This window comes from Anser brachyrhynchus, assembly GCF_964034855.1.
Source record: "Anser brachyrhynchus genome assembly, chromosome: 1".
NCBI lineage: Eukaryota > Metazoa > Chordata > Aves > Anseriformes > Anatidae > Anser > Anser brachyrhynchus.
The window spans coordinates 71,745,573-71,764,969 of record NC_137694.1 but is presented as its reverse complement, the minus strand read 5'-3'; the positions used below and the strand labels follow the sequence as shown (position 1 = coordinate 71,764,969).

Here is a 19,397-nt window from a genome sequence, read left to right as displayed (position 1 = left end):
GCCTAGGGGCCGATAGACATTCTCAGTCAGAACCTCCAAAGATCATTTCTGGCCACAATAAGCACAGCATTTAATACTGTTTAAAATAGCGTGTCGGACTATGACAATAAAATGATTAATTGTTTAATCAGGAAAGCACAGTAAAATCAACACACGACACTTTATACAGTTAATGGAACATTTAAGTGAGACCTTATGGTCAGGTGAAGCAGCAATTTCCCCCCTGCTCCCTACCCCAACAAAAAAAGACATCTCTGGATTGTTACCAACTACTTGAGCTCCATTGCTTTCCAAGTGTTTACAGCAAGAAATATGTGAGTTTCATTTTACACATCTGAAGGCATCCTTGCAAGATCTCCTTACAGTTTGAGGCTTACAGAAGCCCACTGCTTTATATATCACACAACCTTTTGAGCAATTTCTTTCCTGATTAGTTTTTACCTTGGACTAATCAGGCTTATATTTAGATCCAAATGTGCTCTCCACAGAAAGATAAGCATCTTTTTTTTTTTAATGTAAGAAAAAAAGCATGCTGAAAATAATTATAAAAAAAATCAAAATAGTATATTTTAGCTTACTCAGAAGTTCATTTAAACATAGACAATGATAAGAGTTTTATTCTACTGCAAATGAAAGCATCACTACAATACACAGCAAGAGAATTGCATGAACCTAATTTGAAATACACATTTCTTTTAGTATAACACTACAACCTGCTAGAGCAGAGATAATGCTTATCCTTTAAATAAGAAAAATAAATTTCACAGTTGCATAGATTTATTTAGAAAAAACACTCAGACTTAACAGTCTTAACAGTGCTCTCAGTTGTATAATCTCCTATCTTTACCACTTTTTGGTTGAAGTGACAGAGAAAACTTATTACAAGTAATACTTAATGCTGAAACATGGAATTAAGATGTAAAAGTGAGAAATGACACAGTTCCCATGAGAAATGAAAATATAAAGTATGTGTTAAACAACCCTGGGGAAAGAAAGAAAAGGGTGAGAACCGGGGGGGAGAGGAGGAGAGATCCAGAATGGATGTTGACAATTTTCAAGAGAGTAGTAGTAGAGGATTCTAATTAAACATTAAGGTCTAGAAAATATTTCAGTATTCTTTCTATTACTACTCATCAGCCCAAAGGGAAAAAAAAATGTTTCCATGATTCTGATTTTGCTGTTTTTTTCCCCTGTTGGATTTATTTATTTATTTTTCTTTTATTTTAAAGTACAACACAATTAGCATGTTTCAATTACAAGATACAATTAACTAGACAGGCACCACAAATATATATTACATGTACATTGTCACCCAGACATATGCATTTAAAGCACACAATTTAAAATCCAGAATACTAGTGTGAAATAGCATCACCGGTCCATTTGAAGCAACTCCCATGGACAAGGCATAGGTTTTTCTATTGCTTTGCTTTATTACAAAATGCCCACAACTCAGCCAGATGTTTTACAAACAGCTTCCAAGGGGGCTGTCACCAACTAAAGAAACGGACAGACTGGAAATTTGACAGGTATACTATAATAATACAACAGAGTTAAAAGTGATAATTCTTTCTCCGAGCATCAAGCAGAAATCCAAAGCACAAACTTTTGCTTTGCTCAGCTCATTTTCAGGTCTTTTATAGATAGATAGTGAAGCAGTGGAACTGTACCACTTCAAATACCGACCCAGCTCAGCACCCTGGCATATTGACTGTAATGCGAACCATCTTCTCCTATCCTGGGGTCTATAAACATAAATTCCATACGCAACTATTATAGGTATTTTATTAGGACCACTCAAAATTTATGTCCCCAGTATGTCTTCCTTTCTTACTAGCTGCATTGTAAAAACTGCATTTGCTCAACATCCTCTGTACAATGTATTATCCCATGACATTTTATCTGACCATTTTACAGAGAAGACAGTACTAAAATATACTCTTTCTCCACAGGGATAGTCTTATTTTTTCCAGAAACGCAGCCAAATAAAGATTGTTCTTCTATAGACATTTTTTTCCTTTGTTAATCATGCTGAACTTTCATACAGCTGAGTGCTGTGATTTAATAAATAAATAAATAAATAAATTTAATCCATAATTTATTTAAAGAATATGATCAGTCTGTTTCAAATCATGCTAGCAAGAGAATTTATCATCTATTTTCAAGAAATGAGCAATAAATCAATCTTTTTTTGTCAACAAAATAAATTCTACAATCAACTTCCTCCACAAAATACTGCCCTAAGAAACAAAGCTGACTTTCTGCTCCATTTTCTACAATACAAATCAAATCCCTTGGTCTAAAATTTGGACCAAACTTTACACTCTAAGATGGACATATTTCAGTCACTTCCCCAAATGCTGTAAGGAATAAAAACCCACAAACAACCTTGTCTTTATTTTAAATGAAGATTTTTTTCCTCTGACATTCCTCCTTCTGTCTCTGTACTCCCTAACCCCATGAAAAGCAGACTCATTAACTATAAGACACAAAACTACTACACTCCTCATACCTGTTGTTACTAAGGCAGACTCTATCTTATATATTTCTGCTGGTTGTTAAAAATGCACTTGAGAGGTGTACAGTATGTTGGCCAAAATATTGCAGCAAAAATTTTGAGCACAAACTCAGATTAAGGCAAAAAGTGTGCTTTTGCCAGTGAAGCTAATGTAGAAAGGGAAGATGATGGTCGCAGAATGAACAAAGAAAGTTCAAAATGCACTGCAGTGAGCTGTATTCACTGCAGGATAGTTCTGCAAATAACCTTCTTCTGGTGTAGATCTGCTTCAGCGCACATTGTCTATAAAGTTCATCATCATTTTCATAAAAAATCTAAAATATCCTGCCTCAAAATGGTAAAGTGATTAAAAACCAAACTTTTCCCTAAACTGAGGTATAAGAATAATTTCTTACATCAATTTCCAACTGTTATGCTGAGTCAGTTGCAATGTGTTTGTTTTTGTACTGAGCAATTGAAAGCTCTTTCTCTACTACATGGATGGGCTACCAGTGGATGTCATGGCCTCTAAGCTAATGATTTCCTGATAAACACCTCCAAGTTGTATTTCAGGGGTTGGGAGAGGAAGACTGCTTTGTTTTACTCTGGCCTCCTCCCTAGAAATAGCACAGACATTCCTTTAAATCCACTCTGCTTTCCCTACAATAACACTACTTTGAACTTCTTATGCAAGAACATAGAATGAACAATATTTCAGATCACAACTTTCTGCTGTAAATTAATATGGCCCCTTTGAGTTCCTGCTAATAGTTATTAAAAGTTATCTTAGGATCATTTTAATTCTTAAAGGTGTGTGAACAAATATGTTTTAATTAACATGCTAGCTAATAATGCTTACTAGAAGTATAAAATCATAATTTTAAAAATAACTTCCCCTGTGTTCACTCAGTATAAAGCTTCATTCAAAACATGGGTAGTGAAAACTTGTTTGTTCACAATTTTTACTTTTATTTTTAAATACAACAGTCTAGTTTCATAGTCTAGACTTAGATGCTAAGTTATAATTGTAGGGATTGAAAATGCAGATAAAAAGAAGCATGCCCAAAGACTCATCACCAGAGGTTATTCACGCAGACCAGAAATTACTACCTCAGTTTAAATACTTGGTTCTCACTTACAAAACAAACACTGCATGTAAACTTCTATAGTAGACATCGATAGTTCAGGCCAACTCACATCGATTTTACCAGTTCTTATCACCCTTATCACTCCAACATTAAGGTACATGTTAACAGTCTAAACCATCCTCCTGAATGTGACCTTAATAAATTGTCAATAGACTATCATGTAAAATACCATATCCACAAGTCTCATTGGCACAAATCCAAATCTCAAAACACACAAAAAAAGAAAAAAAAAAACACCAACAATGAACACAATGTTTTGACAAACTGCAGTGTTTCAAGGTGCTACTAGTTTATTCACAGTGAAGTTGGCAGAAGGCAAAGCACAGCCCTCAACTGATCCAGTCCACGGTCTCGTTTTCTAGCCCAAGCACTTAACAAAGGAGGTAGGGATGAAAGCTTATTTGCAAACTTGCCTTGAGCTAAAAGCATCTATAACTTTACGGTACTTGAGTCTTTAAGAACAACATTCATCCTTTACAAATCAACTCTGTGCACCCTAGTTTTATTTCTAACAAGCCAGATCTGTTGCATCTCCTTCCACAAATAGAGAAAACTAAGTTAAATGCCTGAAAAGCAAGGAAAACATCTTGGCATGTTCCTCTGAGTTCCTGGCAACCTCTGACAGTAGGATGAAAATAGGCAGTCAATGGAAGCAACATCTAAAACCAGCACATCAAGATTTACAAGAGAGGTCACCTCTCCAAGCCTTTGTTGTTTTACATACATGGGTTTCTGGTTACTTTCTGGTTACCTTCCTTCACCTCCTCCTTCAGAGGAGGCAAAAAGAGAAGAGAATGACATGAGTATTTTGAGCCGTGCAATAAAATCACACCTTCACAGTTTGGGTATCCTGCCACACAGAACTACCCTAGCAATGGACTGGAAGCCAGCATCACATGAACCATATATGACAAATTGAAGACAAACCTTGTGAAGTCTTGTGAAAGAATGGTTCAGAATGAACAGACTGTCAATGATGTTCAACTTAAAAAAAGCTAAAAGTGCTAGCATTCAACACCATTACCATATGTGAATAATGTCTGATCGTGTTCTCAGAAGCCACACATCTTCATAAGACCAAGAGCTAAAACCTGAACACCTCATAGTTCAGAAGCAAGGAGTTCTACTAGTTCTGGAGAAAATGGCAAGGACATTTCAGATGCCACGCTAGTCTCCCACAGGCTAAGGCTTCACATGCTGTTAGGCTTTATATCATGCAGGAGTCTTGGCCTTGGCAATCTTCTCTGATTTGCAGTCTCCCGTGCCAAGAGATTCAGGTCACCCAACAGCCCATGCTAGCATCATGCAATTACTAGTGACACTGCTGTTGCGTTTTAGATCTTTCAGGAGTTAAATGCAGCTCAAGAGCCAAGGTGGGCCACTCCTGATATAGTGTTATCAGGACAACCTGTGCAATACCATTGCAATCTTCTGGGTTAGCTTTGTTATCTTTAAGTCACCAAAAAAAAACAAACAACAAACAAACCAAAAAAAAATCACCATTTTGGCTTCTTTAACCTCCCAGCTGTTATCAGAATTACTTTTTTTCTTCCCTGAGCCACAGCCTTTCATCTGATCTAAAAAAAGGACTCAATGTTCTGATACTGACAGTAATGCAAATGAACAAACCTATGAAGAGGGCTGTATTTGCAACCAACATCTTCTGATAAACAAAGCTTCTTTAGGTGAAGAAAGATTAAATACACCTTATAAACTGATGTGCCAACACCATAACAATCTGCAGATTTCATATCAGCTTAATACTTCTATATAAGTCACCTATAAAACCTCAGAATTAACTCATGATTGTCACAGGCCAGGCTATAAACCAAAAAAATAAGCAGAGCGCACTAATCTGTTGCCTGTGAAACATGTCAGTAGCAGTGGAGGAGTACCATAAATATTTCCAGACAGATGCAATCTGCTCAAGGGAGATGTGGCATCAGGCAAGAGAAGGCACGAAGCAAAGCCTTCTGTTATTCACATTATTATTGGGATTTACATCTAAAGTCATTTTAGATAATACTGACTTGTATGTAAACAAACAAAAAAAAAACCTTCATTGAAGTCTTACAAAGCAATTGTGAGTTTTTTATTACCGAAATGTTTTTGGTAATAGAAATGTTTTTTGTTTTGCCAATATCAAATATGCTATAATTGTTATTAGAACTGCTTTCCTTTCCTTATATTGTTTTTATATCATCCACAACTCAGCAAAAAATACTACTAGTTCCCATGGATCTTTTGTTATGATGTGTAGATGTAATGCCTGTATTGAAACTGCAAGAATTTTTTAGTGCTTGATGCACTTAGGTGTAAGTTGCCAGCTTTCGAAGAAAAAAAAAAAAACAAAAAAAAAAAGAAAAAAAACAGGTCCATATAACAAAGAAAGTATATGTATTCCCTGGAAAGGTTTTAGATGAAAAAAATTGAAATGTCTGCTGGGGGAGGGTTGCACTTTGAATCTGAAGATCTTCCCCAACATGTAAAAGTACTTAATTCCAGAAATCAACTTCAGCTGTCATAAAAAGTATTGTAGTTCTTTGTACTCTTAATTCCATTCATTAACTGAAACCTTTACAACCTGAAAGCTTTACAAGAGTTGAACAATTAAAGTAACTCTATAGAGTCACTTGATTTAAAACATGTCCTGAAAAGTAAGCAATTAGTCAGCACTTCTAGGAGGCACTTAACATTCCCTTTGGGGTGAACAATACATGTAGAAGTGAGAAAAACCAGTTCATTTTGATAGTGCTTCCTATGAAGAAAGCTGATCAAGTTGTCTAAAGGGCAATTTGGGGAGGAACTGTAATGATGATAATGAAGTCTTTTCCCTGAGGACAAAATGGCTGTACAAGTAAAATAAGAAAAAACAGAAGTACAAATTTACAACACTGCATTTTCAAGCAGTACTTGCTCAAGAATCTGAATAGGTATGACATTTTTTCTCCTATCATAAATACTGAAGCAGAAAAACCTCTCTTCCACTTGCTCTATTTTCATGCAAGCCATTCCTAAACATGATGCTCTTCTGCACATGGGGTGGTCTACCACCCGGTCTTCTTCCCTTGTCAAAAATCAATAATGGAGTTTCAGAGTATGCGTTATGCACAGCTGTCAATCTTATTAAGAGGGTCTTATGTTTAACACTGGTCAGAAATATACAGTTTCAGAAAGGATGACAAGCAACCAGAAGCCTTCCTGAACCAGCCCTGAAAACCCTCAGTCCACTTCAGAAGGCTGTGCTTGTTCAGCCTTCTGTACCTTCTTTACCTTGTGTACACACAAAATATTTAATCGACTGCCAAGATAACAGAACAATAAACTGTAAAATAAGTCATAGCATATGAAAAACAGAAAGAAGAAGCTCCAAGTTCAAAACATACACAGGAGATGGTCAGTAAGAAGAGTCCAGACATTTTAGATTCTGATGACTTCCTAGAGAAAAATATCAGAGTAAAAATTAGACTTGGGGGCTGTGTCACAACTATCAATTGAGAAATATTTTCCATTAGAGAATGTATTACTTATTATTGATAGCAGACATGAATGTCAAGTCTAATTTCTACAATGGTATTTCACAATTACACATATAACCTCACATACAATTAACAGATGGTTTTGGCAGTGGTAGCAAAGGTTCCCCAAACCAGTTATTCTTTAAAACTATTACTGTTGCTGTAGCATGTTCTGAAAAAGAACAGTCACATTCCTCAGAAGAGTAAGTACTGGGTAAAGACCTTCAGAGAGCAATGGCTAAGTATCCTACAACAGACAGGTTGCTGAAAAGACCAGAGGGTTGGCAAAACACTAATTTTTTCTACATGGGACGCTGCCAAGAAAACACGTTATTCATTACTGCATATTTGTGCTGGCTTATATTGTTCTTAAGGTTTTATTTCAAAGCAGAGATTCACATGTTTTTAGTAAGAAAAACATGTATAGTAAATACACATATATACCCAAGCAGAGAACAGAAAAATACATTTTGGTACTAAATTCAACACGATCACAAAATACTTTATATATCTCCAATCAACTATATTTGTCAAACTTTAATGAAAAATGGAGCTTGTGAGTAATAACAATCTTAGTGTAAATTTTGCTGCTAAATCATTCCTTTTCATGAATTGCACGAGTTCATAAATCTGTGTCTGGAAAAATCATCAACTGTGCGTAAGAGGAGATGGACTAGACTGCAGAAAAATGAAAGGGGGTTGCTTTTCCAAATTTCATATTTTATTAACTATTTTTAGATCCTTTTATGGCTTATTCCTACCACTGTCTGCCAGGCAACAGTGTGAAACCAAAAGATATTTACAGGGCTAGAAGAAAGTGTAAATATTAGTGAAAGAGGAACACACACAGGAACAGTTTGGGGATTTTTTTCTTTTTCTTTTTTTTTATACACACCTTTCCACCCATAATTTCAAGTGTCAGAGGAAATTCTGCAATGTGATCAGCTTTATTAAAAGCCGAAAGGTTTTCTGCCATAAAATTGCATACAAGGATTGCAGTTTATTTATTTATTTATACCATACTGCACATACACATACATACTGCAGTATAGTAAGACTATATAGTATAGTAATATAGTATTGTAAAGTATATAGTATATAGTATAGTAAGTGGATATATTACTGCATTACCTTCCTATCTCCCTAAAACATACCCTTAATATCTCAACTTACAAAGTGACTTCTACAAAGATTTAGAAGAAAAAAAAAATCTTGTCTTTCAATTAGTGTTTTTTTTTTTTGTTTGCCTTTTTTTTTTTTTTTAATGCAGGCTTATTGAAGTGTTTACTCCTATTGATTTAACAGATCATCAGTATGGAAAAAGTTATGAGTTCACTTTACCTTTGATCTATTTCACTCTTTTTCTTGTAGTTTCTCTTTGAGCTAAGCATTTTGAAAGAGTGCAAGAGTATGCAATCACCTAGTTTTGATCACTGAACATATTACTGGGTATATTTGAAAAATACAAATACTCTACTAAAAAAGACTAGCTTGACAAGAGTGTGATATTCCTTACTAATAAGGATCACCGTCTCTCTGGTTGCAAGACAAATCAAAAACATTTTGACTATTTTTCCTCCCCTCTCTCTCACTTTTGGGATGGTGGGTGAAAGGGGCACAAGTTGTTGCATCTTTTCTTATATACTTAAATGGTTTTAGAATCTAGTAAAATAAAACTTGTGCTATCACTGACTCTAATTTTTAAGTAGTAAAGAGAGAGGAAAAGAACAAGTTTATCCTTTTTGTTATTTTGAAAGCTAAAAATATAAGTAATGCAAAGGAAACATTTTTCCTATTAATATACCATCAAAGGCCTATTGAAACTGGGGAAGAAAATATTCAGGATATAGCATTCCTACAAAGCTTGGGAAAGAAGCCATGTTTTGCACAAAAAAAAATAAAAACAAAACAAACAAACAAAACATTAAAAAAAATAAGCAACACATTTTTCCTTTGTGAAGGAAAGACCCAAACAAGTTAACAGGTTATAATATAAAGAAGCTGCAAGCAAATAAAGCAGTCGTCATCTTTGCAAAGAAAATAATGCATTAATTTCTCCGCCCAAACAGCTGACTGAAAAACTTACTTGACATGACAGTAGGAGAGATTCATTTTCCTATTTGTCCAGGAAAAAAAGACGGTATAAATATATCTACACTACAAATAAATGAACTATAAGAAGATTACACAGTGTCAAAGATATTCCACTAGTCTTTCACTCCAAGAGAGTCAGTCACCTTATCAGAGATGACTACACACTGGGTAAGTTCAAGCTAGATGTTTATGTAGCATCACAAAAACCACCACTGAATTTGTCATTTCTGGCAACAACAGATTAGTCCCAAAATTGGAACAAAAAGATGATACTGTAAGTCACATTTAGAGACTGAAGTGAGAAATGGGAACAATCAAATCTGTTCTAGAGTGGGCTATTCCAAGCCCCTTTTTTTTTCCCCAGACAAATTCCCTGAAGAGTGGAGAGCAACCTTTCTGTTAATTTTGGTTCAATTCCAAAACATGTCTCAAAATATTTTTAGTACAGTGTATTTATTTGTCTCATTTCTCTTGCTGTTTCAATAAAGCATAAACATTAACAAGGAATAATGTTCCCAAAAAATCAGTTACTTGACACTGCAGTGATGCACAAGCCTATTTACAGGCATTTTGATGGCTTTTCAAGAAGATTACACATTTTCACCTTAGAATTTCCACATTTCTGTTCATCATCTGCACTACTACCAAAATAATTTTCTTCTTTTTTTTTTTAATGCCTGATGATTTCTAGTTGTTCACAAACCAAGATAAACGCATTTCCAGAAGTGCAAATTATTTTCAAGGCACAATAATAGAGAAGCAAATAATGCAAAATGAATCAGAATAACTTCAATAACAGTACCATCAAGTATTTAAAATCATTGAGCAAACAAGTCGTAGAAGAAATGGTCATAGTCATATGTATTTTGACAAAGACTTACCCTCTTGCAGGATCTAAGGCAATTGCTCTGGGTTGATCCAATTCTTGCCAAAACAAAACTTTCCTCAGTGATCCATCTAAATTGGAAACTTCAATCCGATTTGTTTCAGAATCCGTCCAGTATAATTTCTCTCCCAGCCAGTCACATGCCAGCCCATCAGGTGACAAAAGTCCAGAGATTACCACATTTTGTACACTCCCAGACTTATTGAACTCTGTTCGTTTAATGGCTTCTTCACTTACATCACTCCAGTATATCAGCCCCTTCACAAACACGAAGTCCACTGCTGCTGCGTCCTCTAGGCCGCCCACGATCACAGTGGCGTTCTCCTTCCCGTGTGCAGCATCCACCAACCGCAGGTCACGTCGGTTTGCGTACAGCAACAGCGGGGCAGCTTCAAATGAGAGAAATAAGGGATGGGGGGACAGGCAGATGCATTAACAACACTCCTACTAAGGACAATTTATGGCCTGACGTACCGTCATAGTGCAACTACTAATTTATGGGAAAGAGAACAAAAAAAGAGGTGGAGGGACATTTTGAAGTTTGACTGAAAAGCACGGACTCAAATCGAAGCCTTTCAACTATGCTACAACTCAAGATGGTAACTTAGTAATGGGCAGCTCATTATTCTAGGCAGTGCATTATTAAAATAAGATTAAAGAAGAAGGCATAGAACAAAGAAAATGGAGGTTTGAAGTGCCCGAATGACACTGTCCTGTACAGAAGGATGCTTAAATAAGAATATGAAAGATGAGTTTAAAGCAGCTTTATAAGCACTCAGTACTGGCCCACAAGAGCAAAAATATTTATATATTTATTTATTTATTTATTGCCAGAATTTAGTAATTTACACCTCACAAACTTCTATAAAAGAATAATTCATGTCAGGCTATCAAAGACGTGTGTGTTGATACCCTCTGCAATTATGTATCTTGGATATTTTACATATAATACATACAAATACAAAATGCAGAGAACAGCATTAGAAGAATACATATGTATATATATATTTGAGTGTCAATATTGGTATGAAGAGGTAGGGAGAAAAATATACTTACATGAGTGAACCACAGTGAGTTCTTTCAAACTCAGCTCCACTCCTCTTATTTGCTTACTGTATCAGTTTGCACAGTCAGTATATTTTTCATACACGATACCTGACTAATACAATTAATCGAAAGATGCAACCATGAAGCAACCATTTTTTTTAAATGTAATATGCCCCTTTAATTCTCCTTAACCACAAGCTATATATAACATTATGAAATTTCCGTCCTCATTCCTACTTTTACATAAGGTTAAGAAAAGTACATAGTTTTTACCACTAAACATATCTACCTTTCCCTGTGTTTACTTAAGTCACTGTAGCAGCGGAGCTGTACAGCAGCATCTAGACATACAGTGGTTGGCATATTGAATGCTTGTCTATCTGCCACCACACAAATTTAACAAGAATCCTCCAGATTTATTCATCAGGATAGGCAGCCATATTAAATTTCTAGCAGGATGTATGTCCTAACAGAAAAGCCCTAATTTCAGAGCCGAAGATGTGCCTTTCTGAATGTCAATGGCTACACTGCCAGAACACATACAGTTCTTGCATGAGAAATCACAATGAATTCAGAATCCCACACTGAAATTAGAAATACTAATACCTAACAAATACATGCTTTAGAAAATTCTGAAGTTAGTTTCCAAGAGCAGACTACTCCCCTCATTTCTGCAAAACTGTTTATCAAAGACACTGCCAGGTGTACTGGGAGAAGCTGAAGGAACTAAGAAGTTCCTTAATCTACCTCTAACTAAACAAATTAAACGAGTGCTGTTATATCTTTGAAAGCTATTTTCTTTCTAAAAACTAAATTGTTCAGGCTGTCTGCCTAAATTTAGAAGTACTGAATATAAATTGATTCATGCCAAACTTTAGAAGAAAGATACCTGAATAGCTGGGGGGGAGCTTTTTTGTTTTTAAGGATGTTAAATTTGTACTCCCCCTCCAGAAAGCAAGTTTTTAATTGCGCGGTAAAACATTCGGTTTAGAGATTATATTTCTATGGAGAAAGGGTAGACATCTTCAAATCAGAAAGCAGAAACCTTTTATTAAGTATGTTTATTACCTTACTTTGCTATCTCCTTCCCTTCCTTGCATAATTTTCCATACCCTAAAGATTCAAAATGAATCACAGTAGAGTTTCCTTAAGTGCAGGTTGCTTACAAAGACTGCATTTCCAGAAGAAAACAAAAGAACTACTTGGTAAACTGAGAATGATAAAAAAGAGACATGCAATATAATCATCTACTTTTTAAAGCTTGCATACGATTGTGACTTGAAAAATCTCATTAATAGCCCGCTCAATGTCACCCAGAGCACCATGTGAAATGTGCAGCCAACTGGCAGAGCTCTCTCTAATAAGACAGCATGCCCAGCATTTGAAAAAAGGTAAATCCAGGCACAAATGAGTACAGGCTCCATTATTATTTACAACACAGAGCAAGAGTACCCATGCACACAGCATGCAGTGAATTGGAACACCAGGCATGTCAAGTGTAATCACTGAGGCCTGAAGGCACCGCTGAGCCTAACACAACTGCACTGCATAGGTTATTCACTCGTTGTTGGAGCTCAGAGCTGGCCAAGGAATGGTTGGAGAAAGCATCCTTTTCATGAATGATACCAGTTATTTGAATGACAGCTCAGAAGGAACACAGCTACGCTTAGGATGAGCAGTTTCATGCAGATTGATTCAAAGCTGCAACTTGTAGCACATTCCACAGGGCTGGCAGATGAGGATATTAAGCTTTCCAATTTGTTGCAACATTCAGGAATGAAGTATGCATCACCAAAATAATAAAAAACAGGTTTGTTCCCCCACCCTCTCCAACCCTTCCCAGTAAACACGAAGGCTTCAATATCCTATAAAATCTAATTATTGAAGTTGGCAGCGTTAGTACCAAGTATCATCTCTGCTATTTACTTGACTCAAACAGCAATGCCAAAGGGAGAATTGGGGCAGAAGATCCCATCCTGCTCCATGTAACTCACTCTGAAAGAGAAACAGGACCCAACAATGCTGTCTTGAATAACACAGTTATGAACTATACTAATAACTAAAGGGAAGAAATCCAAGAGAAACTCCTTTCAAAACTAAGCAACTATTTCACAGTTTAAGTTGCAATGGGGCAAGGAGATAAAACTCAGATTTGCTTTTTTTTTTTTTTTTTTTAAAGAAGTCAAAGCTGAACTCTTTATATATGTTTCTACTTTTCCTTTTGATATACATCATAAATACACATATTAACTGCATCAAAGTATAATACATTGACAAGAAGTACTTACACTCTTTTAAAGCAAAAGGAAAAACAACCATCTTAGAAATCGGCAATTGAAATCATAGTGAAAGTTATCACGTCATCTACCATCTGAGAGGCCTACATGCAGTTTATTCTTTTAAGTAGGGAAAAGTACCCAATACACAGTAAAAGCTAGGCTTAGTTTCAAAATAGCCTTTTTTTGTATCAAACAGCAAGAGCAAATGTTTGTTTAGAGACTACAAAAGTTACAAAATTTAAGGTTTAACACATCTGAACCACAACAAAAATTGTGGCTTAAAAATACTGCAGCCCACAGGATGCAAAGGGATGAACCAGTAGAAGTAAAAATCACTTAACAAATAAAAATATTTTTCAACTTTTATTATTAGCATTTTTTTTTAATATTCAAGAGGCAACTTTAGGCTGTCAGAATTTGTCATACTTTTCTTTAACTAGTCAAGATGCCACTTCCACAAGTTCTTACTTGCTCTCTTTCCGCTTCCAGTGATCCACAACACCTCTGGGTGTCGTGAGGTCAGTGTTACCCTTCCACAGGCTCATTCTCTTTCACTCATATGGACTTTAGCCTGGTTAAGACAATTAGTATTGCCTCATTTTCCCCAACCCCCTTTTTTCCTCATTCGCAACCCTCAGCTATGCTGTTCTACCCCGTCACTTAGTTACGGGCCCTTTCCCAAGCTGATTCAAATTATTACATCAGTAAAAGTTTTGACTGGGTTAGCAAGTTGAATCAACTCAAGAAGAGGTCCAGCAAAATCCAAAACTAACATAAGGCGAGCAGCAGGGTGCTAGAAGGGGGAGCAGCTCTCCCCGCTTTTATTGGCAGCCTGTTAGATCTGCTCAAGATGTGACTGCAGCCACATCCTTTCTCCTCAGCTCCACTTTCAGCTGTAGGTTTCCAACCTCTCTTTCGCATTGGCACTAGCACTCACCCAATACCACTGCAAGACAATGCAGGGAGCTAAACTAGCAGAAAGCTACCGTACCCTTTCCTCACCCACCAAAAAGAAGTTTTCAGCCAGATGTCAACCAGAACCTCTTCAGAACAAAATCAGATAAATGTAAGACTAGCACAACAGAGAAAGGCAGGACTACATTAGCTTTGACAAATTAGCTGAACCAGCTGTTTGTGAACCCCCAATTTAGTCCAGATGAGAGGTGGCCACCAAAATTTGTGGCAACCTTTGCCAGAATCCCAACGTGGCCTGGCCAGTCATACTCAGCAGGTGCACAAATTATGGAAAGAAGTACCCATGCAGAAGGCCACTGCTAATAAGCCGGGGGATTGCACATTGGAAGAAGATGTCCTCAAACTGGAAAGAGAGAACTCCCTCTCTTAAATGTCTCAGTGAAGAAGTTCGAGCACCTGAAGGTGAAACAATAGTGCCAAGCTCACTGCCACAAGGACAGCAAACACAAACTGGAAAAGAGTAGACACAGTGATGAGATGTACCAAGCAAACACACACCATCTTGGATGAGGCACAGAAAGCACAGAGAATTTACCAGACACCGTGACAGAATAACATGTACCCACATACCGACTGCAAGGGAAAAAAAAGCAGAGAAGTGGGTATAGATAACCAGCCAAGATCAGTAACTGCAACCTCCTCAAAGCCATCCTGCACAGAAAGCTCCTTGTATGTACTACAATCCTCCCCATTCCCAGTACATCCCACAGACAGCCAACACAAAAATGTAAGAAAAACTCTCTCAGTGGAGAGTGTTCTGGAACAGTCAAATTGCGAGGACTCTCCTTTCACTCCCCAGGTTTCAAGTTTCTCCGTCACTGCTTATGCTTAAAAAGAATTCTGTGTATTTAGTTTCAGTGCATATTCAAATCCTGCTGCTCAGCCTGGAGGAGCAAGAAAGAAAAAATGTGTCAGGAGTTGTGACTTTTGGTTCCACCCCTCATGTGGGAGCAGGGGGAGAGCTGCAGTCAGAACCTGAGACTTCATAGTTCTTTGGAAAACTAACTGAATGTGGTGTTTGTAGTGAGTAAGTGTCATCATGGACAGTTGAGATAACATTGGGAATAAAAGCCTGGGAGACATATCAATCAGAAGAGAGATATGTTGCAAAGAAAAACAAAGCTTCCCCCCAAATCAGGGACCCATCCTCAAGAAACACATACAGTGATGGTTTCTATTTTCAACCAAAAAAAATCTCCAGGAAATATATAGGCATTTTAGCACAGCAAGCACCAGGATTTACACCAAGTGGCCCATCACAACATCCTTCCTGATACATCCCACATAATTTTTACACAGACTAATGAACTTAACGGTAGCCCCCATTCCACCTTCACTGTGAATGGAGAGCTCTCTTCTATCCAAACCTCTTTGTTCTCACAAATATACCTACAGGACACCGCAGGCAATCAGACTTTAGTAAACAAGCCTGAGGCAGCCCAAACTTTTCCAAGAGGTCCTTCTCTCCTCTTTTCAGCTAACCTAAAGCTTATTCCACATCCCAAAGACATCCGAGGGCTGTTCAGGTGGCAACTCAAAAGGTGACAGGAACAGCCAGGCTTGCCAATGAATGAGAAGAGTGAAAACATCAGTGCAAAAGCAAAGACACCAAACAGCAACAATGGCACCTGGATTCTGCACCAAGTCTCTACTGTTAGTTTTGCAGGACTTTGGCCAGATAGGAGCTGTGGAGACAAAGGTGAGACTTGCTGATACAAAGTCAGCACATCATCCTTTAACCTGCTCAATAATAGGAAAAAAAAAAATTTCTCTTACTAAAGAACTAGAAGGATGGGGGTAAAAGAATGAGGAAAAAAAGTACATGGAAGGACAGAAATGACAGGTCCAGGAATACAAAGTCAGCAGGCCTGGCACAGTATAACAAAAGCACATATGACCGAAGTACACCATGAACACCAGTGTATGACATGCAAATAACTTTCTGAACGGCAGGCATCACCCATGAAATCACCTTGTCAGCAACAGATCTACAAAGTTGGCAGTTGATGATTTCCAAATTATCAGAGCATGCCTCAGCATTTGGTAGCACACTCACATCAACTGTCCATCTCAGTAAGGAAAAGATGACTTGACTCATCTTTCCGTAACACTGACTCTCCTACTCTTTCCATTGCACTTTCATGGGATAAAAGACATCGCTCTGACAGAGAGTTGACACATTCGTAACTTAATATGCTGAATCTGTCTTGTTCACAACAGCCTAGGATGAGCAGGGCGTTATGCTCCCTGATCAGGCATCTGCTTGCAGCTGCACTGTCATCTAACACTGACCTTCTGCCATGATCCTGTTGCTTATAAGGAGGAGCCACAAAGCGGCAAGAAAACAAACAAACAAACAAACAAACAAACACCACTACCCTTCATACATTCTGGCGTCATTATTGCCTACAGAGGTTCTAAGAGTAAGAAAACAAACCAAAAATCCTGCATCAAATCCCTCATGATGTTGCTGAAAGACTGAGTGCTGTTTAAGTCCCTGCACTAAATTAGAGCACTGAGACGCGGTGCTGGGATGCGGTGGCAGAGGCAGCCCATTTCCCAGGGCCTGGGGAGGCTGGCGGCCACCAGATATACCTTGCACACCTCAGCCATCTGAGACGGGAATGCTCCAAAGTTTGCTGCTAGCCTGGAACGATTGCAGCCCGTGGGCTGGCCGGCACACCTGCTTGGGGATGCACTGAGCAGCAGCACACTAGTTCACCTTGAAACTAACAACATCTTTTCCACATGGACAAGAAGTTCACAGTCATTGAGCTACCCTTAGATGACACTTTCAGCAATTTATCCCAGCTGGCATGCTTCGCCTATACGGTGCTTTGCTTAATGTTTCTTTAAGTGCAACAGTGTATATCGTCAAGTTAAAAAAAAAGAAAATCAAAACATAGAAAGCCCTTAAGTTTACTTGTTCTCTTCTTTAGTTTTTTTGAAGCACTCTCAGGAAGTTGCTGTAAAGCATGACCTCAGAATTTAGCACAAAAAACCCCAGCTGGAGGACTGAAAGACTGACAAACAAGAAAAAGTTGTCAGCACTGCTAAGTGCAATGCAAGAGTAAGTGACAGCCCTCAGCAGTGACATAAACGTGCAACTGATTAGGGGGAGAGCAGAAGGCTCCACTGCCTCAAAAGACTTAACACATTTTCATCTCCACTCCTCTGTGATTCTTCATCAAACAACATATCAGCTATCCAGTGATTACTTTGTGTCGTACTTGCCAGATCAAGCTTGGTGAATGGCACCTTTGTCAGTTCATCCATCATAACAAATACTGAGAATAAAAAAAGCTATACCTCCTACTAGTAAAACACTATTTTTTGTCCATACAAGTTCGCAGATTTTGTTTCTCACAGTTACAATACTTTCTTCAAGACAAAACAGTATAAAAAAATTTGCAAAAAAATGAAGGATTTGATGCCACGATTCACACAAATAGAAAACAGATTTATAAGAAAATTGAAACAAAATACTCACAGTGCAAGCTTAAAGCTAAACTTTCCATCAGCCAAAGGGAAAAAAGTTCTCAAACCAAAATTGCACTTTAAAGCAGTCTAAGACTTAAAACTATATTAAATTTACTACAGATTAGTAAATAACTATTCCAGCTCAAATGAACAGTTAGGGACTATTTTTAAAGGGTAAAGAAAGATGGACACATACTTCAAGAATTTTGAAAATCATTGCACTTTTTTTTCTTTTAAAACACAGTTGGACCTGCATGTTTTGTTTTATTCATTTTTAAACTCTTAGAATACTCTCACATAACATCATAATTAATGCCAAATCTTCAACAGATGTCCATTAGAAATTATTCATTTTTATGCATGAAAAAATATATGTAGACACAGAGAGGACCATTCAAAAAATGCAACTGCTGGTCTTTTTCCTATTGAATACAACTTAATTCTGGTAATCCAAAAGAAAAAAAAAAATCTAACAATCCATAAACACACACACACACCAGCCAATTTGGAATTATATTACCTATGAACATTACTATTACCTACAGGGTAAATATTAACTGTTGAGCCTCACTTAAGTTTCCGATTTATTAAAACACAAATGTTTTTTCCAAATGGATATAATAAGAGTCACTACAAGGTTTACAAATTATTTTTCCTACTCCTCCATTGTTCTTAACTTTAATATTTCTACTTTCCTAATCCTTGTGTGGGCAAGAGGATTTTCGGATTTCTGCAGTGTCAGCATTTTAATCAATACTAACACTATGAGTACAAGCAAAAATTTTATTCACTGCTTTGACAGAACAACAATCAAAGGAAAAATATTTAAAATTCTAAGTCACCTTCCACATGCTCTTAACTTCAGGAGTTTGAGCAAACACAGCAGCCACCTTCTAGAACTGTTTGACAACTTACAGAAGAGAATGCTCTTTATTGAGATGTTTTGGAGGCATAAACACTAAAAAAAAAATGTTTTTCCCCTTGGAACAGGTCAGGGGGGAAAAGAGTAGGGGGAAAAATATAAATGAGAAAATTACATTACAGTATCATAGAGAAAGAAAACAAATGATTTTTGATCAAGCAAAATTATATAGCTAGTTGATTAAGATTTTCTGTCTCTCATATGATTACTTTTCAAATCTGACATCAAGAGCTCACACATGGCCCTCATAAACAGAATTAAAACTATAATCCCATTTCTGCCACATTGATTATATCATGAGGGAGTAATTCTATTTAGGTAATGTGATCCTGTAACAAGATGCTGAAAAAATCTGTATGAACGTTGCTATTTTCCATGTCGGTTTATATTTAAAACATTTTATTATTGTTCTATTCATATAAATATTGAAACTCAAAAAGCATTCCTTCTATTTAAGCTAACACGCTTTCTCAGAAGTTTATAACAGTTTGCAAAGGAAACAAAATATTACTAAGCCATAGCTTTTTTTCTTCCCCACCTACACTTTGAAA

At 36.9% G+C, this 19,397-nt stretch overlaps 1 protein-coding gene across 1 annotated transcript in view; it reads right to left on the bottom strand.

Annotated features, from left to right (window-relative positions):
- LRP6 (LDL receptor related protein 6) overlaps positions 1-19,397 on the bottom strand; it is a 127,108-nt gene that overhangs the window by 102,088 nt on the left and 5,623 nt on the right. Inside the window, exon 2 of the mRNA XM_080572851.1 lies at positions 10,139-10,532. Coding sequence (XP_080428977.1) covers positions 10,139-10,532 — 394 coding nt within the window. The remainder of the gene's footprint in view (positions 1-10,138; positions 10,533-19,397) is intronic.